This window comes from Asterias amurensis, chromosome 6 (genome assembly GCF_032118995.1).
Source record: "Asterias amurensis chromosome 6, ASM3211899v1".
In the NCBI taxonomy this organism is placed as follows: Eukaryota; Metazoa; Echinodermata; class Asteroidea; order Forcipulatida; family Asteriidae; genus Asterias; species Asterias amurensis.
Genome location: NC_092653.1, coordinates 11,171,242 through 11,191,306, shown reverse-complemented (window position 1 = coordinate 11,191,306; position 20,065 = coordinate 11,171,242). Strand labels below are relative to the sequence as shown.

The window sequence follows — 20,065 nt, the reverse complement described above, 5'->3', positions numbered from 1 at the left end:
CATAATGGTATGACAAAAGTTATCTTTGAAAACAACATCGAAACTGGTTGAAGCGGTTACATTATATATTATGGATTGTAAGACTTACTTCTTAACAATACTTCAACTATAATGATGATTGGGGAGGTCATGTCCGAATTAGCGGCTACGGCTACGGCTACGACTACGGCATCATAGGTTAATTAATTGGACATCCCTTGGCGACAGTCACAGCCGTAGCCACCAATTCCAGATACAGCTTTACCTGCCCCGACTATAATACGGTGACACTTTTGACTCTATTGTAGATTTAGCACTTTATCGATCGACCTGGGAAGGGCCCAGGAGGTGGCTCTCATGAATGCTGAACCTACTTGTATGCCAATCAATTAATGAAGGAGGAATCACTCCCCCTTCTGCCCAAAAGTACTTTTTGATAGTGATGTTCAAGCTGTGTGGTGTATGGGGAAAAAGTAAACCTGTGAGTTTGGGGGGGGGGGGGGGGGGGGCAAGTGTTGGCTCTGACAAGCGAAAGAGTAAGAGTTGCCCATCACTTGTACCCGCAAGAACTGTTGTTTGCAAAAAATGCCTGACGTTTCGAGTCTTTCTCTTCAGCCTTCGAGAAAGACGTTGATAGGGTCGAAAGTTTGTTCGCCGGTTGGACCTATAAGCAGCTCTATAACAAAAAAGTATAGTTTTTTGTTTTTTTCGCATTTTCCAAAGTTCTTGGGTGATACTTCAAAAACAATACATTCTTGTAAGAAGAAACATTGTCACGCTGACAATAATTTTGTCCCATGTTTACTTAACAACTAACTGTAATACTGGGTTAAATCGTATCGGCAATGGGTTGAACCACAATAGGCCATCCTAAATGTGGCACCGCAAGAAAGAACAGAATACAGGTAATCAATAAAATCAATTACACCTACGTCTAGAGGTAAACTTTGGACGCCATTTTTGCTGGAATAACTTTCGCAAGGAATGCTTTAACTGCATAAACACCAACATGGAATTTAGTGTGTTTTCGACTGCGATTTGTTCATGTTTACTGGCAGTTTATCTATCGCTGACTTCAGTCAACGCCGAGGTCGTTGATACATACAAGAGGAGAGTTGTTTTGGAGGTAAATCAGACAATTTATTAAGTTTTTTTGACTGTGTTACTGGGTGTGATTTGGGGTTAGGTTTTAGCGATGTAACAAACCTGAAGAGTAATTTAATTTTACCTCCATGATCGAAGGGTTGAGTTGTCAACCACCGGTTCTTTCCAGAACCAACACTACTCATAGCGTTTCCGCAAACCTCACGAGAGAAATCTTCCACCATGCAAAACTTTTCAATATATTGTTGATAAGTTATACTCAAATTAAAGATGTATGTCAGATTTTTGATTTAAAATTCAATAGGTATTTTGATGGGGGAAAGTTACAAGCATTCAAAAAGTCCGCCAATTATTAGTAGCAGTGAAATACAGTGCTCAAAATTAGTTTTTGTCGGGATCCCGACAATATATCACGTGACCAATTCTTATGTGTTTTATAAGAAACGTTTTAAATTTTTGTCATGGTTCCTGACCATTAAAAGTAAAAGTTATTTTCGTTAGAGCGGGTGATACTCTTTGAAATACCATTCACTCAAAAAAAATCAATTTTTTAATGTTTGGGGCCAAAAATCTGATATAGCATCTTTAATTGTTAAGACACTATTGGTAAGTTATACTCAAACTAATTGTTAGTATAAAAACTTACTTGGTAACGAGCGAAGGAGAGATGTAATTTATACAACATTGTGAGAAACGGCTCCCTCAGAAGTAAGTGACACAATTGTGGCCACCTAAGACAAAAAAGAACGACAACAATGGACGACAAACTTTTATGACAGCCAATGACATTACATTGGTCCCCGGTCAATCTTTTTTCTCTGCTGTTTAGAATTGCAATCCTAAAAAATTGTCCCTTTTTTTTTAAAGGATTTCCCTTTTTTTTAATCGAGTAAGAAGAAACAAAAATTTCCCATTGAAAAGCACTACGACAGTGGCAATTTTGCAGTTCAGAGAGAAAAAGTTGCTCCCGGGTCACATTATTATATTATTTCTAGACAAAATATTCAATGATAAAAAAATTGACTGACAATTTTTTTTCTTTCCAGGAGTGCTCAGCGGGAAATGACGGACCTCCAGGGCCGCCTGGCCCGCCTGGGTTGAAGGGAGACATAGGAGGGCCGAGTATAGCTTCAACAAACTGGCGGTCGTGTGCTTTCTTTATTATCAATGATGGCCAGGATAATGGGGAAGTCAGGGTAGGAATTCAATAAACCTAATGTCCCTTATAATTATTGTTAAATAAAAAAAAATGAATATTCTTTAACCCTGATGCAAATTAACGACAACTACATTATAAGATGTAAATTATATTACTTGTTCTTTATGTGTGGGAAAGTTAACAAAAACGAAAAAGCAAAAAACAAAAAAAAACAAAAAATCTTTAACCGCCGGGGGTGTCCCTCTTCTGCTGATGTCCCTTATTGCAAAGAAATTGTGTTTACCCTCATTTTTGATATAATGTTTTAAATTACTAAAGGAATTTTGTTTCATGGGATCACTTTTAATATTCTATGGTTATACATTATAACCAACAATTTTCCATGTACTACTTATTTATTTATCTATGCCACTAAATTTTAGAATAAAAAGTTATAGAATCTTTTTTAATTGTTATGTAACTATACTTTTTTTTTTTTTTAAACACCCTTGTCACACGAAGTTGTGTGCTTTCAGATGCTTGATTTCGGGACCTCAAATTCTAAATCTGAGGTCTCGAAATCAAATTCGTGGAAAATTACTTCTTTCTCGAAAACTAAGCCGCTTCAGAGGGAGCCGTTTCTCAGAATGTTTTATACTATCAACCTCTCCACATTACTTGTTACCAAGTAAGGTTATATGCTAATAATTATTTTGAGTAATTACCAATAGTGTCCACTGCCTTTAAGCACAAAAATTAGCTAAGCTGCAGCATAACAAAACTATGAAAACCAGGCTACCAGCCAAACTACCATGCCAAATATACCATCTGTGGCTGGTATTCACTCATTTTCTGCTAAGCAGAGATTTTGCGGGGGAAGCAATGCTTTCTGGATAAGTGGCCTTTATGATGTTTGGCCCAGGGCAAAATTTCATAAAGCACAAAAACACACTAAACACAGAATAGTATTGCTTAGAAGAATCAGGTAACCAGCCCAAATTACATGATAATTGCATTGTTGTGGCTGTTGCCCGACTCAATTTTTTGCTTAACAGCTTTTACAGAGCTGCTTAAAGAGAAGAAATGCTTAACAATTTTCTGCTAAGCAGAAATAAGCAGGACACCCGTCACAAATTGCACACATGACATAGTAGTTTGGCTGGTAACCTTATAAAGTAAAAATATGGTTGCGCTTAGATAGTTTTTTTATGAACTTTGGGCCTAGATCATAAAGAAAAGAAAAACAAACTTCTGAACCTGTTTACTACAGACTTGCAGCATCACTAAGCAGTACTCAGACACCTATCTGTACGTGGCCATTTCGGGAAATCTACGAGTAGCGTACACAAACGGAGCTTGCTGCCGGTGGTACATCACATTCAACGGTAACGAATGCTCGGACCCTGACCGCATTGAGGCTGTTACCTACGCTGGAGGCTATTCTAGTTACAACTTACACAGACCTAGAGTTTTCTTTGGTATGTACATTGTACTTTGTTTTACAGTAGTTTTGGCTAATGTTGATATTGTAGTTGTTGTTGTTGTTTTTGTTTTTGTTGTTGTTGTTGTTGTTGCTGTTGCTGTAGTTGTTGTTATTGTTGCTGTTGTTGTTGTAATTATTATAACCACATTCAACGGAACGGTAATGAATGCTCGGACCTTACTGCATTGAGGCTGTTACCTACGCTGGAGGCTATTCTAGTTACAACTTACACAAACCTAGAGTTTTCTTTGGTATGTACATTGTACTTTGTTTTACAGTAGTTTTGGCTAATGTTGATATTGTTGTTGTTGTTGTTGTTGTTGTTGTTTTTGTTGTTGTTGTTTTTGTTGTTGTAATTATTATAACCACATTCAACAGTAATGAATGCTCGGACCCTAACTGCATTGAGGCTGTTATCTATGCTGGAGGCTATTCTATTACAACTTACACAGACCTCAAGTTTTCTTTGGTATGTACTTTGTTTTGCAGTATAGTTTTGGCTAATGTAAAATTTGTATCGCATTTGCATTCGATGGACGTATGAACCGTGCTTAATTTTGTTGTGTCTTCAGGTTACTGCAAGAGTTTGTCTACCGGTAGTATCTCCGTTGGGTTGCGAGTTGGAAACTGTGCAGGATACGGCTACTATGACTGCTATACCGGATGGGAAAGCGCTTTGTCTATCATGGTAGAAGAGATCACACCATCGCCTTATGACTAAAAAAGTAAAGAATATTACTATGCCTAATTTTTGGCAGAGGTTGTGACCCCCCCCCAAATGTTCCCATACGTTAACACACTTTTTCCTCTAGTACAGAAGTACCCCCCCCCTCCTAAAATCCTTGAAAAATTCCTGAGATTCCCAGAAAACAATGACGACAGGGGGGGCACCATGCCACATATAAAGCACCAAATAGTAACAGGCCCAATTTTATAGAGCTGCATAATGGCCAATTTTGTGCTTACTGTGAGATTTCCATGTTATAGCCCAACTGCACTGGAAAAGGCATTCCAACCTTCCTGTGTATAACTACATAACAATGCAAATCTCTCTCTCTCTCTCTAAAACAATGGTAGAAATAGAAGTCCCAGATTCAGTGGGTCAACAAGGGTCTAGACACTGCTCATTGAAAAAAGAAAATTTGAAACAAATGATTACATAATTTTATGAAATGTGAACTCCATACTTAATAAATCCACTAAAATGGAGTTTTAATGAAAATATCAACAAGATATAAATACATATAATCATTTCAGGTACTCTAAAGGAACACGCTGCCTTGGATCGGACGAGTTGGTCTTTGAAAAGTGTTTGAAACTGTTTGTTATCATGAAATGCATGGTTAGAAAGATGTTTTAAAAGTAGAATATAATGATCCACACAAGTATCACTCCAAAATTGCATGGTTTTCCTTTTACGGCGCAAACTAACACGGTCGGCCATTTATGGGAGTCAAGACCGTGTTAGTCGACGAGGTAAAAAAAAAAACACACAATTTTGAGGCATATTTGTGTAGATCATTGTATTCTACTTTTAAAACATCTTTCTACCCATATGCATTTTATAACAAACAGTTACAAACGCTTTTTAAAGACCAACTCGACCGATCCAAGGCAACTTGTTCCTTTAACATTGTCTGTATTTTACACACATTTTTCAATGTCTGAAAAATTACTGTACAAGTAGAACCTTTTTTAAAAGATAAACAATTAATTCAAGTTGATATTAAAAACAGTTACAACAAAATGGGCTATTTTTGAAAACAACTATTGTTTTAGGGAAAATAATAGATGGACCCCTTGCAAGTTACGTCATACATTCAAAAAAGCGCACTCACTGTGGTAAAAAAGCGCCCTCACTGGGGTAAAATGAGGCAAATGATTGGACAATAGCTGTTCTTTGTGCTAAAAAAGGTGCACGTGAGCTCAGCATCCTTGTAGCATTTTCGCATAATGCAAGGGGTCTATTTGGTAAGTGAATATACAGCACAAGGGGGCGCTGTAACAAAGTTCTGATTTCATGAGTTATACCCCTGTAAGTATAGGTGTTTAAGTTTAAAATTGTATATTCAATGCTTTGATAATTTGAGTTAAGGCAGTGGACACTATTGGTAACTACTCAAAATAATTATTAGCACAAAACATCACTTGGTAACGAGTAATGGGGAGAGGTTGATAGTATAAAACATTGTGAGAAACAGCGCCCTCTGAAGTGAGAAAGAAGTAATTTTCTGCGATTTTCTGTGATTTTGAGACCTCAGGTTAAGAATTTGAGGTCTCAACATCAAGCATCTGAAAGCACACAACTTTGTGTGACAAGGTTTTTTTCTTCTTTCATTATTATCTCGCAACTTCGACGACCTAATTGAGCTCAAATTTTCACAGGTTTGTTATTTTATGCATATGTTGAGATACACCAACTGAGAAGACTGGTCTTTGACAATTACCAATAGTGTGCAGTGGCTTTAAAGAATTGATAAAATTGTTGTTTCTTATTTTTTCGCCCTTTAAAGGGTTTGGGTACTTTTTGTAACACAATGTTCACAGATTTACCTCAGTAAGTAATATTTTAAAGGAAGCTTTCTACCATCATTATCTTCAAACAGTTTAAGTTGTTTAATGTATTATCTGTGGACATTGTGTTTTGTGTCCAACAAAAAGTTCCCAGACCCTTTAATATTTAATTCTTCTGGCACCCTCTTTTGTAATACTAAAGAACAATAGGATGAATAGAAGAAGAGTTAAAAAGTGTCCTTCAACATCTGAAACGTCCCTTTTTAAAAACAGCTTTTCACATAAACCTCATGCCTAAATGGTTTTTGAGGGAGATATTTTGACAAAAATGTCGACACTTATATAATGTTTACTCCCAAATTGAAGTGTTGTAGATAATACATTATTTTAACCTTATTTGTGCCAATTTTAGAAATAGTTATGAATATATTGACGAGAGGTATTTTTGACGAATGTGAAAGCATGATTTTGATATTTTACTGAATGAATGAGTGTACTGAGTTTCTTGCAGTAAACAGTAAGGTCAAACATAGAAAATATCGGAGAGTAGATTTGAATAATTTATAAAAAATATGTCTCAAAAAGTGTATATACTTTTAAATTTAAATTTTGAACATAAATATACAAACATTATCTTAAATAGTACTGTAGTGTAAGTCAAAATCTAAGACAGTATACAAAGAGACCCATTTTTCTCAGAATGATGTCATCAGATGTTTTGGATGTTCACAAATTTTGCACTGAAGTGGTATTGAATACAATGGCAAAATTGCACCGTTTGTGACAAAGTGAGATTAGACAATTTTAATCCATTGGAAAACTAGAACAGCACAAAATCAAATTTGGCATTTAATTTCCCTTCCTTTTTAAGATAATCCAACAACAAATACATTGTCTGCATGCACAGTATAGAAAAATAGTATAAACATCACATGTTTACAAAAGAGTCACAGAGCCTGGACTTCCTGCACGCATGATTTGTACACAGCCGAAATGAAGAAAACATTAAATCTGATATTGTATGGAGATTGCACTGTCTAAATTATCAAGTTTCGAGAATGTAGAAAGGGGACCATCGCAAAGTTTTTTTAAAAACCTGTTTCTGTTTCAGAACTCTTGAATTGCCGTGGAAATTATGACACAAAATGTACAATTTCACATATAGCCAGTGTACTATCTTGCCTGCCAGAAAAGTCCTTGAACTGATGAATGTACATACTGTAAGCAAATGTTACATGGGCTCAATTTCATAGAGCTGCTTAGCAGCCGATTTTGTGCTTACTGCGCGATTTCCATTTCATAGCGCTGCTTGCATATTATGTGCTTACCGTACGTAAGCACACGAAAAGGCATGCTAACCTTCCGATGCTTATTGCACAAAACAATACAAATAAACCGATCCGGCCTGTCAATCAAACTGTACGCGTTCACCCATTTGACCAATCACAGCAATGATTGTGGTCAGACAAACTCGGTCATGCGTGCGCGTATATTTGGCTCGCGCGGCAGAATCGTGCAGAATGTCTTTGGGAGTGCTCGTACACGTGTCTTGCTCACGTGCGCGGTGGGTGGAGCTTAGTGGAAAGTCGGAAGGATCCATTCATGGGAGCGCACAAGATGGCCACCTAATTTTCTTGCTAACCTGTGAAGCTTGCACCTTAGCAATGTTTTCTGCTACAGTAAGCATGAAAATTTGCTTGCCGCTAAGCAGCTCTATGAAATTGGGCCAGAAGGTCTTTAGAATAAGAACCATAAAGGTAATTCCATACCCAACTTGTTGGACTCTGATTGTCTTTTACTTGTAATGCAAGCTCGCTTTTACGAAAGGGTCTTACATGCACGTGTGAATCACTGAAAAAATACATACCAACAAAGCTTTCAATTCATTTTACATGAGATGTCGCTTGGTCCGCATCCTTCAAATACCTTCATGTGTGGGTTACTTAGGTCTCGATCGTGAACACAAACACATTTCCAGTTTTTGGAGCCAGGAAGAAAGTAACGTCTGGGCAAACCTACCCAGCCTCGAACAATTCCACCGCTTTAAAGAAGAAGAAAACAAGAAGATGAACCGTAAATTTCATTTAAAAGAAATATTATGCACCGAGTCCGTCTTAGAAAATTTATCAGCATGGAGCTTGAGAAAATCGGTTTGTGTCTTGTTACAATAATTCTCCATCCATGGTAAGTTTTGTTTTCTCTCTGAAAAATGTTGTTTTAAAATATTTATTCATTTTTTTTTAAATGGCGATCAAATTCCTGTCCTTAAAATGTGTGTTGTGATTTATGGAAGTGGTAAAAATGGGCAAATATGGTCACCAGTCTGGCGAAAATAGCTGGCACGTTAATTCGGAGGCCATTGGTTCAAATCCCACTCTAGTAAATTGTTCTTCAACCCCAAACTAATTTAAATTTAACCAGTCAGTTTCCATTTTGGTTTATTACTTGATATTTGAAATACAATACTTGCATCCCCTTGATTGCAGCTTCCTAGGTTGCCACTGGTTGCATCGTAAACTTGGTTGTGATACCTGGCTACCACAGTAGTTACAGGTTAAATGGCTTCTGACTTGCACCCCAGAACAAAAGTATTGACAAAAAGGGAGACTGCCAGCGCCAACGTTCATGAAGCTCATTTGGTAAAGAGTCAAAGTGACCGAAGTTTCTGCTCCCCCCATTTAGGGAACCGTGTCCTAATTTCTTCTGAAAGGGCCCTCTATTGAATAACCCTCTATCAAACCATGTGAATTTCCCATATGAAACACAGAATCTCCAGAGACATATTTCTCTATGACACGGCACGTTAAACAGGAGGTAGCAGGTTCAGTTGTTCTTTGTTTAAAGGCAGTGGACACTATTGGTAATTACTCAAAATAATTATTAGCATAAAACCTTACTTGGTAATGAGTAATGGGGAGAGGTTGATAATATGAAACATTGTGAGAAACGGCTCCATCTGAAGTAAAGTAGTTTTCGAGAAAGAAGTAATATTCCACGAATTTGATTTCGAGACCTCAGATTTAGAATATGAGGTCTCAAAATCAAGCATCTGAAAGCACACAACTTCTTGTGACAAGGGTGTTTTTTCTTTCATTATTATCTCGCAACTTCGATGACCGATTGAGCTCAAATTTTCACAAGTTTGTTATTTTATGCATATGTTGAGCCACACCGAGTGAGAAGACTGGTCTTTGACAATTACCAATAGTGTCCAGTGTCTTTAACCCAAAACTATGAAGATAACCAGTAACAAGAAACGGACCAACAAAATGTCTTCCTACCTTTGATCAGAGCACCAGACTTTGCTCCCTTCTTGTTGATTCCAAGATGAGTTACAAGGAGGGTATCTTCTGTTCTCAGCATCCTCCTTGTCCTTTTCTTGCCTCCCCTCCTCCAACACCATCTCAGCTTGCCGATACGCCTCCGTTGGCTCCCCATTGGCATCATAGAACCTCCCAACGACTTTTCCTTCAATAACAAGATGTTCAAAACATTGTTCGATCAATCTTTATTCAACAAAATTAATACATCCTTCATAGGAAAAATTATTTAGGTTTTAATACAAAAGCCCAGGTGTAGATTTCACAAAGATATGAGCCTAGTCCTATCTCGAATTAGAACGATCAACTTGTCCTAACCTAGGACTAGCTTTAAGTTTTAAGTAACTCCTCAAGAGTCCTGGGACTAGTCCTAAATTAGAACAATATCTGTGACATCGAACCCTGCTCATGTACCATGGTCAGCAAAGCTAACATGACCCAGCAAACAGCAATGAAAAGTCGGCTTGAATTTTTGTGTTTAAACAGTAAATGCTAACTATGGCTGAACTACATGTAGCTAAGAACTCCTTTTTTCAAATAGAAAAAAAAAATCCAATAGTCATTGAAAAGGTTATACAATTTTCCATTGAAAATGTGGCACGGATTTGGCATTGTTTGCAAGTTGTCTGTCTTTTTTACCACCTACCGATATGTGTGTACTCTTTCTTGTAAAACTCAACCCACGTATTTACTTCCATCATCTGCTTAGGACTGAAGTCTTCCACGTCATCTCCCAAGCCTTCCTCGTTAAATTCTCCGGTGACAAACGCTCTCGTTGCGTCGCGACCCGAGAAGAATTCATACCCCCCACCGGGACCGTAATGCCTCGCCCCTTTCTCCACATCAAACACCTGGCCATACACGGCAAGATACAGACCCCTGCTCCCCTCCTTGCCATTGTAGTGGCCCATTTCCTCCTTACTTAGAAGTCTAGTGGGTTGTTCAACTGTTTGGGATGGGGGTGTTAAGTCTTCCTTTGTGGATGCAGCCGAGGGTGCAGGTTGTGCAGTGTTTTTAGAGTTCCCCACAGCATTATTCAGTCCGTTTTTAATCGTTGAGGTGATGTCTTCTAAGTGGTAAAACCCAAAATGCCAGCAAATAGCGGCTGCCAAAGCGACTGTTATAGCCACTTTCACAAACATCTTATTTTGTCTCGGTCTTCACAAACAGCAAAATCAGACTGCAAATACTGCTTTCCAAATTCCTGTAGTTTGGTTTAACAAAAGAAAAAAAAAAAAAATTAGTCACACCGAGTTATATATACAGGTTTTAGTGGAAGTTGAATATGGTAAATGTTTAACTCCAAGTTCTGAGAAACCTTAATAAATAAAAGTATTGGTTGCACACGTGAGTAATTTAATCACATTATGCCTTTAATTAGCATCAAGTTGATACAAAGAATGTCAAAAGTGCCCCTTAAAATTGTCCAGGAAAATGCAGAGAAGCGTTGAAGACCAACAAAACTTTTGATTTTATTTTCTTAGAGAAAATAGATTTAGTTGATTTGTTGCAAACTGCTTCCACAATCCTGGCCCTGGCACAGAAAAAGATTGTACAACGTCAGCAATGTGCTCACTTTTGTACTTGGAAGGCAGGGCCCAATTTCATAGAGCTGCTAAGCACAAACAATTTGCTTAGCATGGAATTTCTGAATACCAGTAACAAGCAATATGCAACAAATGGAAATTTGTTTTTTTATCAAAGAAGAAATGTCATGCTAAGCAAATTTTTGTGCTCAGCAGCTCTATGAAATTGGATCTGGATCCCCTGAACCAAAAACGTTTGTTAAAAGCACAACAATAATCAAAAGTTAAAGTGGAGCAGAGAGTGCTATAGAGAAGATGAGGGCTGAGTATGGGCATAGCTATTTAAAGACACTGGACACTTATTGGTAATTGTCAAAGACCAGTCTTCTGGCTCGTACAGTGATTAAGGTCTCTTTTCTGGGAGTCCTTGGCTTCACAACCAGATTTAAGTGAATTATTCTATGGGGTTTTCCTCCCACATTTAAAACTGACACTTCCTTCCGTGTGTTCTCTCCATTGGGTTCTGGGCTAGTACAGTGATTAAAGGCAGTGGACACTATTGGTAAGTGTCAAAGACTAGCCTTCACAGTTAGTGTATCTCAACATACACATAAAATAACAAACCTGTGAAAATTTGAGCTCAATCGGTCGTCGAGGTTGCAAGATAATAATATAAGAAAAAACACCCTTGTCACACAAAGTTGTGTGCTTTCAGATGCTTGATTTCGATACCTCAAATTCTAAATCTGAGGTCTCCAAATCAAATTCATAGAAAATTACTTCTTTCTCGAAAATTATGTTACTTCAGAGGGAGCCATTTCCACAGTGTTTTATACTTTCAACAGCTCCCCATGACTCGCTACCAAATAAGGCATGCTAAAAATTATTTTGAGTAATTACCAATAGTGTTCACTGCCTTTAATTTAAACTTAAAGGCAGTGGACACTGTTAGTAATTACTCAAATTAATTATAAGCATAAAACCTTGCTCGGTAACAAGTAATGGGGAGAGGTTGATAGTATAAAACATTGTGAGAAACGGCTCCCTCTGAAGTAACGTAGTTTTCGCGAAAAAAAGTAGTTTTCCAAAACTGGTAGGGGCCTTTCATTTAAAAACGTTCCCTTAATGAAGGCAGGCATCTGCACACAATCCTGCAGATCCTGCAGCACGAGCCAACGTATCACGCGCTGATAATCAATCAACGGCAACAACAGTGTACCATAAAGGTAATTTCTCACTCATTATTATTAAAAAGGCTTCAGCCCTGCAAAGTCTTTAATATTTTTTTAAGGCATCTGAAAGCACACACTTTGTGCAACAAGGTTTTTTTTTCCTCCATTACTCTCTTGAAAATTCAATGACCAATTGAGTCTTACTTTTCACAGATTTTTTATTTTACGCATGTTGGGATACATCAAGTGAGAATACTGGTCTTTGACAATATTTATACCAAATGTGTAAAGTGCCTTTAAAGGAGGCAGGCATTGGCACACGATCCTGCAGATCCTGCATTTATAATCAATAAATGGCAACAATAGTAAACCACAAAGGTTAAGTCTATTACTTTGCAAAAGATCCTTTCAATTCTTATTAGTTAACCTACTTGCATGATTGATAAAACGCTCTCTTCTATCAACCAAGCCAAAGACGATAATTACAAATCCGAGGACAAGACTGGTAAAAAATAAATCAACGACAGATTGCGCTTAGTTTCTTTTTGAGACAACAGGTTTTTTATTTTGCTCCGGAGCAATTTTTGAAAACTTGAAGACAATTTTGAATTTAAGAAAAATACTCTTATTACAATAATGGCATTGTTCCGTGCGATGAAGGTCAGCATTTTACTTTTCTGCGTGCTAAGTCATCACTTGAACAAAGCTAATGGGAGATGTCTCCGTAGAGCTGCAAACGAGACTTGTCCCGCAGGATGGAGCAAGTGGGGAAATCACTGCTACAAGGCTATTACTGAGCACCTTACATGGGATAATGCAAAAGATAAATGCATTGAGATCGGGGGCGTGATGACCACCCCAAACTCTCTGGAGGAGCAGTCACACCTCAAGACCCTAGCAGAAGGGCTTATTTGGATTGACTGCAATGATATTCAAGAAGAAGGTAAGTGCTAAATGTTTGATTTTAGTATTCACTGAAATCACAAGTGTCTCGACATATCAGATAATGATGGTACACTTACAGGCTAGGCGTACTACCGTAACGAGAGTTCAATGTCTAGGTGTTGTTCATGCTTCATTTTCCAATGTATTTTTTAACTTTACATTATTCAACCACAGTGTGTATTCCCACAACCCTGATCTTGCTCGATCTACTGTGTAGAATGCACAAGTTCGGATAAACACAAAATCCATTTAAAAAAACGACAAACAGAATAGCTGGATTTAACATGACACACATATCCCACAACCTGAATGGGTTTAATGTCTCCCATCTAACTACCGTATACCATAAGTCCTTTTGGTTTTTAGCTAATTCTATTTTTCTCATTTATTTTTTTTCCATTTCAATTCAACTTTGGTGTTGTTTCTCAAGAATGGAGAGCATTGTCCAATCAGAGAGGATTGTTGACAATTTTTGACCTTTTTGCAATCCAATAATAGACAGATTCAGTAGGCTCTGCCCACGACACACGTGTGAGCAAGAACACAGGGGGCTCTCCAATGCCTTTCTGCACAACTCTGCCGTACACGCCATAATACGCGAACACGTCGGACCTTAGGGCGGAGCTTAATGGATCGGTCTGTTGTCTTGAAATGTTTTGGGTTGTTGAGCAATCAAAGCAGATTACAAATCTCAATTAACAATAACAAGATGAAAAACAGTTACATTATGAGTCCATTTTGTTGTCTATCCTTATCTTTAAAGGCACCTGGGAGTGCAAGGATGGAGCAGCTGATGTTGACTACAGGAATTGGGCAAGTGGGTGGCCTAATAGTGGACCTACTGGGAATTGTGGTATGTTTTCAGATTCAGGCTGGTATGATTCAGTATGCAATGGGTCGGCCCTAACAGTGTGTAAGCAATTTGTAGCATAAAAGTACCAATGATCTACATGTACTTGAAGAATCTCAATGACATCATCAGTATACAACAGGGCTTGTATTAGACACTTAAAGGCAGTGGACATTATTGGTAATTTCTCAAAATAATTATTAGCATAAAACCTTAATTGGCAACAAGTAATGGGGAGCTGTTGAGGTCTTTGAGTCAAAACACCTTACTGCGAAAAAAACTATAAAATAAAGTGATGTTTAAATGATGACTTCTGAGTCTAACAACAGCAGTTTTTAATTTCTCAGTACTTTCTCAGTAAATCATAAAAGCAGTGTATGAAAGATTGCTTTTAAAATTTAAAGTTTATTTAAAAAGTTAGTACATTTTTTAGTGTATGCATATAATGTTTCTTACTTGTTACAAACACAAATTCTGTCAATGGTCTCTGGTCAAATTTGTAATCCCAAATAAAAGAGGAATAAGCCTATTTGGAATTGCAGCTACGCATGTCCGTTACTGTTGACAACGCAATTTGTCTATCTCCCGGGACCTCTTTTGACAATACCCACATTGTCTAAAGGTCACGGTAGATAGACAAATTAATTGCATTGTCAGCAGTAACGGACATGCGCAGCTGCAACTCAAAATAGGCTTATTCACTACCAATGAAAATGTTGAGCATTTGGTCATTAATTACCTTCGAACATACATGTAAGAGAAGGGGATGAGGTCTTAAATGGGCTGTTTATGGTTGTGGCTGTGCCAAGCCGGGTTTTAAACGACCGTTCAAGACTAAGTCACCACTCTATTATAATTTCCAATCATCAAAACTTTTTGTTACAAACATCCAAAACCTTTAAAGGTTGAGAACAAATTTGGCAGTTTAGCCTCAGCTTGTCTCACCTTTTTATCCATGTTGAACATAAAGTTGCTTCTTGAGCAAGATTAGAACTTGTTCACTTAATTAGCTTCACACTATTCCAGTTGGAAACTTGTACACAAAAAGATGGTCAGTGAAACACAGTGCATTTTTTTTCTTCTTAAAATATTAAAAATTGTATATAAACAGTGACTGTAATTATAATTGTTTTCATTAAAAGCTCGTAACATTATTTCAAGATCAAGTTAGATGAAAGTAAAATTAATACTTTTGAATATAGAGAGGTAAATAAGTGTGTTATGAGAATTGCATGAGTATCACACTGAGCAAAAATGCAGAGTTTCACAAAAAATGTCCAAAGCACCCAGCCGTCGATTTCACAAAATTCTTCCTAACTCAAGATTAATCTTAGGACATAGGACGAGTCCCAACCCTGCACTGTAGCATGCAGACCTTAAGATTAATCCTAATTTAGGACGAGTTACTCGTCCTAACTCGAGATAAGACAAGTCTTAACTCTTTGTGAAATCGACCCCTTGGAATTATAACAGCACTGTGACATCAAACTGTGGACTGAATCCAAACAAGACAATGGAAAATGCCTAGCAACGAAGACAAACAACCTTCATCAGGTCCGTGGTGTGACAGAAAATATGCCACGACACGGACTGGTTTGACATTGGTTTTCTGAGGCACTGGTACTTCAGTGTTAATTTCACATTACATTTTAATCTGGGCACATTCGATATATTATATAAAATATTTTATTGCTATCATTCCAGTTTGAACTCAAGATATTGTTTGATGATTCAATAATTTGGAGAAAAAGTCCTGCTTGTACTTTCATTTCAAACTATTTTTAATATTGATCTAAAAAAAGTTCAACATGTAGGGTAATGAGCAAACTTGTTTGCCTTCAATTTAGTGACACATTTGTATGTTATTTACTTGTAGTAGGTTCTTCATTTAAGTTGTTGTTGCCTTCATAAAACAATAAATAAAAGAAAATATTAAAGAATGTTGTGCAGTCTCAAGTTGGATTTTGCAAAGAACAGTCATTTTTGTGTTTCCATAGCCACCCCAAACAGATTATTTACACACACTTCCTCTGACCATTTTTTGATTTTGACAAAAATGACACCTGTATAGTATCAAAAACAGACATGGCTTAAACTTGAGCTTAAAGCCCCTCTAAACAAAACCATGAAGGAAACAATCTCCGCTTTGAATGTTTGAAAGGATTTCATCTACAAAAAGATCAGTCAACTCAACCTGACTCTGTAAATCAATCCCACCAGCTTGAATCCATGGCAACAGGAAGGTCAACAGAACACTCATTATTTCAGCTTTAGAACCGTTTAATTGACAATTACCGAAGGTTTTTAGTGCTTTTAAAGGGAGGGTACATTCATAACAAAAACATACTTACGAAAAGCATCAAAAGTTTATATATGAATCACAAGTGTTGTATGAAATGGAAGAAATATTAATAGGGCTGTATCCCCCAAACACTACATGAACAAACAAAAACAGAAAATAGGCTACTGAGTATATAAGCACACATAATCTTCACCGAATGAACACACAGGTACACACAGGTACATTTGAATCTTCAAGAACCAGTTGGCAAGCAAACAAATTTAGAAAAAGACTTTCCCTTTAAAGTAATCAATATCTGGTGAGCTCTGTCAAGGATTTGGCAAGCAGGAAAGTGCTTAAATGAAAATTCAATATTCTTGTGCGCGCACCTGTAGTTGATATATCTAAAAGTACACACACCTAGATATATTTCAAACACTATAATCGTCGAGTTGGAGAACGCATCGAGTCACACTGTGCAGTACACGGAAAGCTTTTTGTCATAATCTAACAAGAAAAAAAAATAACACAGTCTCTTTCAAACTCTAGGGCCCAACTACGCCATGGGGTCATTAAACTTGAAAAAGGTGTTCAAGCTTTTTCTGATCTTTGTTCATCTAATGCCTGGATGTTATAAAGTTAACGGGAGATGTTTCCGTAGAGCTGCAAAAGAAACTTGTCCTGCTGGATGGAGCAAGTGGAAAAATCACTGCTACAAGGTTACTGATGAGCAACTTGAATGGGCTAATGCAAAAGATAAATGCATTGAGATGGGGGGCGTGATGGCCACCCCAAATACTCTGGAGGAGCAGTCACACCTCTTAAGTCTTGCAAAATATGTAGATACTTTTATTTGGATTGACTGCAGTGATATTCAAGAAGAAGGTGAGTGCCAAATATTTGTTTTTTAGTGTTCACTGAAATCACAAGTGTCTGGACATATCAGATAATGATGGCAGAGCATACTACCATAACGAGAGTTTGGTTATTATTGAGAAATCAAAGCAGATTACAAATCGTTGATTATTTAAAAATGACGAATTGAAAAAAGTTACACTGAGTCCACTTTGTTGTCTATCCTTATCTTTTAAAAGGCACCTGGGAATGCAAGGATGGAACAACTGATGTTGACTTCAGGAATTGGATAGATGGGCAGCCTGATAGTGGAGCTACTGGAAATTGTGGTCGGCTGTTTGCTCCAGGCTGGGGTGATGTGCGATGTGATTTGCAGTACCCTTCAGTGTGTAAGCAATCAGTGGCATAAATGTTCAAAATGTGATCTACACACATTCAGGTATCAGTGAATCACACTGCCATCATCTTGCAAACAAGAATCACATCAATGACACTTTACTGATCGAACTCACCCAAGCCAAATTTAAAGCCATTGGACCCTTTCGGTTCAGAAAAAAAAAATAAAAGTTCACAGATTTAAAAATAACTTACAGGGTTTACAGAAAGACTTCTCTTGAAATATTATTCCATGAAATGCTTTACTTTTTGAGAAAACAGTAAAACAATATCAATTCTCGATATAGCGAGAATTACGGATTTATTTTAAACACATGTCATGACACGGCCAAACGCGTGGATACAAGGGTGGGTTTTCCCGTTATTTTCTCCCGACTCCGATGAACGATTGAGCCTAAATTTTCACAGGTTTGTTATTTGATATAGAAGTTGTGATACACGAAGTGTGGGCCTTGGACAATACTGTTTACCGAAAGGGTCCAATGGCTTTAAGCAAAACTTTTTAAAGAGTAGACTTTATTTATTTCTTAATTTACAAACTTTCAAACAACTTCACAAAGCCGAGCTATTTTGGTTAAAAAACGCAAAAAACAGTGGGCATTGAAAGGGAGTTAACAACATACATTTCTTGGTCTGTTCAATTTACGCCAACAACTAAAGGGAAGGAGCTAGCCTTTACTTTCTTTACTCTGCTTCAGTATTTTGTTCCCCTTTTGGGTTAAGAGTTTCCTACATGTATATCCTTAAAAAAAAATTGTTTGCATTATTTTATCTGCATTGTTATATATAGTTGGTACATTTTTGTATTTTTAGGCTGTATTGTATGCATTTGATGTAATTTTGATCTGGACCAAGTTTTACAGCTCAGCTTACTGTAGGCAAAAAATCAGTACAGAAGCAGGAAATTTAAGTGCTTACATTTAAAAGTATAATTCACAGGTTAGTTGGGAATTTTAGTGTACTAACTAGTTTGTGTAGTACTCCACGCTACTGGGCATTTTTCACTCATAAATCTAGCGCAGACATTTGGTCCTTGCAAAGTAGGCAGAGAATTGGGTGCTGAAAGATTTTAAAGATCAGGGCCCAATTTCATAGAGCTGCTAAGCACAAACATCTGGTAAGCATGAAATTTCTTCCTAGATAAAAACAGGATTACCAGCCAAATTTCCATGTGTTGCATAGTGCTTGTTACTGGTATTCAGCTTTTGTTTGCTTATCCTGAAAATCACATGGAAATTTGGTTGGTAAACCTGTTTTTATCAAGGAAGAAATTTCATGCTAAGCAAGTTTTTGTGCTTAGCAGCTCTATGAAATTGGGCCCTGATAGTTTGATTCTTGTGTTGTGCATGTATGTTTAATATACAATCTATTTGAACACAGCTAATGAAAACTGTGTACATACTGGTACCCTGTGCGAGATTCGTGGTTCCCAGACGCGTGGACATATGTTTTGTACACAAAGCCCGGATCATCACGTCGTGACCTCGAGACACGTCCGGGTCATCAGCATTGTTTTGTTGTACATAAAAAAACTAAATGTAGCAGTAAAACGGAGTAGATGGGGACTGAATTCAATTACGGTAAGCATTTATAATTGTTAATAAAAAAAATGAGATTGCGGAGTGATTTTCTGGACCATTGCCAAGGTCAATGAGAGTTCAAAGAACAAAGAGCCTAATTTTGGCGAGATTTGATTTAAAAAAAGAGATTTGTGTGTGAATGGAAATGCCAAAAGTTAAAAAAAAACAGAACCGTCTGGTTGTGAAACATGATACCCTATGAGGTCAGTGGAGACGATAGCGAAACGAACCTCATACTTCTTAGTCAGGATAGTTCTAGGAGTAGGATCCTCCACGAGTAAACTCATTAGGCTCATCCTTAAAGGAACACGTTGCCTTGGATCAGTCGAGTTGGTCTTTGAAAAGCGTATAACCGTTTGTTATAAAATGCAATGTTAGAAAGATGTTTTAAAAGTAGAATGTAATGATCCACACAAGTATCACTCGAAATTGCGTGGTTTTCCTCTTACCTCGTCGACAAACACGGTCGGCCATTTATGGGAGTCAAATTTTTGACTCACATAAATGGCCGACCGTGTTAGTTCGCAAAGTAAAAGTAAAACCACGCAATTTCGATGCAAATGCGTGTGGATCATTGTATTCTACTTTTTAAACATCTTTCTAACCTTATGCATTTTATAACAAACGGTTACAAACGCTTTTGAAAGACCAACTCGACCGATCCAAGGCAACGTGTTCCTTTAATTAACTCGAGATAAGACTAGCTAACTCAGTCTTTGTGAAATCGACCCTAGTTAGGACTAGGAACCAGTAATTAATCTATTGGCAATCAATGCAAGATCTATATTTAACAGCAAAATGTTGTATAGACACTAGCAGTCAAATGACTGTTTTAAACCTTAATAAAAAGATGGCATTAATCATATTTACCCTACTGAAACTCGGTGACACTCTCGGCCTCTTCATGCACACGGGATGGTTG

At 37.3% G+C, this 20,065-nt stretch overlaps 4 protein-coding genes across 4 annotated transcripts in view; 2 read left to right on the top strand and 2 right to left on the bottom strand.

The window, feature by feature from the left end:
* The window catches only part of LOC139938181 (protein-tyrosine sulfotransferase 1-like), a 16,537-nt gene extending 14,789 nt beyond the window's left edge, over nucleotides 1-1,748 (bottom strand). The window contains exon 1 of the mRNA XM_071933572.1: nucleotides 1,730-1,748. The gene's annotated coding sequence lies outside the window, so the exon portion shown is untranslated. The remainder of the gene's footprint in view (nucleotides 1-1,729) is intronic.
* On the top strand, nucleotides 751-6,667 carry LOC139938183 (collagen triple helix repeat-containing protein 1-like). The gene is made up of 4 exons (XM_071933574.1): nucleotides 751-1,105; nucleotides 2,130-2,279; nucleotides 3,492-3,699; nucleotides 4,277-6,667. Exons 1-4 carry the CDS (start codon nucleotides 989-991, stop codon nucleotides 4,423-4,425), a joined length of 624 nt encoding a protein of 207 aa, XP_071789675.1. The 5' UTR covers nucleotides 751-988; the 3' UTR covers nucleotides 4,426-6,667.
* On the bottom strand, nucleotides 4,860-20,065 carry LOC139938182 (neuferricin-like). The gene is made up of 4 exons (XM_071933573.1): nucleotides 20,014-20,065; nucleotides 10,185-10,742; nucleotides 9,500-9,686; nucleotides 4,860-8,259 (listed from the first exon to the last, which is right to left on the bottom strand). Exons 2-4 carry the CDS (start codon nucleotides 10,678-10,680, stop codon nucleotides 8,097-8,099), a joined length of 846 nt encoding a protein of 281 aa, XP_071789674.1. The 5' UTR covers nucleotides 10,681-10,742; nucleotides 20,014-20,065; the 3' UTR covers nucleotides 4,860-8,096.
* LOC139938201 (C-type mannose receptor 2-like) lies at nucleotides 12,873-17,576 on the top strand. Its single transcript, XM_071933602.1, has 4 exons — nucleotides 12,873-13,179; nucleotides 13,945-14,034; nucleotides 16,952-17,197; nucleotides 17,407-17,576. Exons 1-4 carry the CDS (start codon nucleotides 12,873-12,875, stop codon nucleotides 17,574-17,576), a joined length of 813 nt encoding a protein of 270 aa, XP_071789703.1.

Bases quoted from the DNA above. Each gene is read 5' to 3' on its own strand.
- LOC139938183 (XM_071933574.1), top strand. From the start codon at position 989: ATGGAATTTAGTGTGTTTTCGACTGCGATTTGTTCATGTTTACTGGCA. The intron at 1,106-2,129 runs GTAAATCAGACA...TTTTCTTTCCAG, and splicing joins AGAGGAGAGTTGTTTTGGAG to GAGTGCTCAGCGGGAAATGA. The intron at 3,700-4,276 runs GTATGTACATTG...TTGTGTCTTCAG, and splicing joins CAGACCTAGAGTTTTCTTTG to GTTACTGCAAGAGTTTGTCT.
- LOC139938182 (XM_071933573.1), bottom strand. From the start codon at position 10,680: ATGTTTGTGAAAGTGGCTATAACAGTCGCTTTGGCAGCCGCTATTTGC. The intron at 9,687-10,184 runs GTAGGTGGTAAA...TTGTTATTGAAG, and splicing joins GAAAGAGTACACACATATCG to GAAAAGTCGTTGGGAGGTTC. The intron at 8,260-9,499 runs GTAGGAAGACAT...TCTTCTTTAAAG, and splicing joins GTCTGGTGCTCTGATCAAAG to CGGTGGAATTGTTCGAGGCT.
- LOC139938201 (XM_071933602.1), top strand. From the start codon at position 12,873: ATGGCATTGTTCCGTGCGATGAAGGTCAGCATTTTACTTTTCTGCGTG. The intron at 13,180-13,944 runs GTAAGTGCTAAA...TTATCTTTAAAG, and splicing joins CAATGATATTCAAGAAGAAG to GCACCTGGGAGTGCAAGGAT. The intron at 14,035-16,951 runs GTATGTTTTCAG...GATGTTATAAAG, and splicing joins TGGACCTACTGGGAATTGTG to TTAACGGGAGATGTTTCCGT.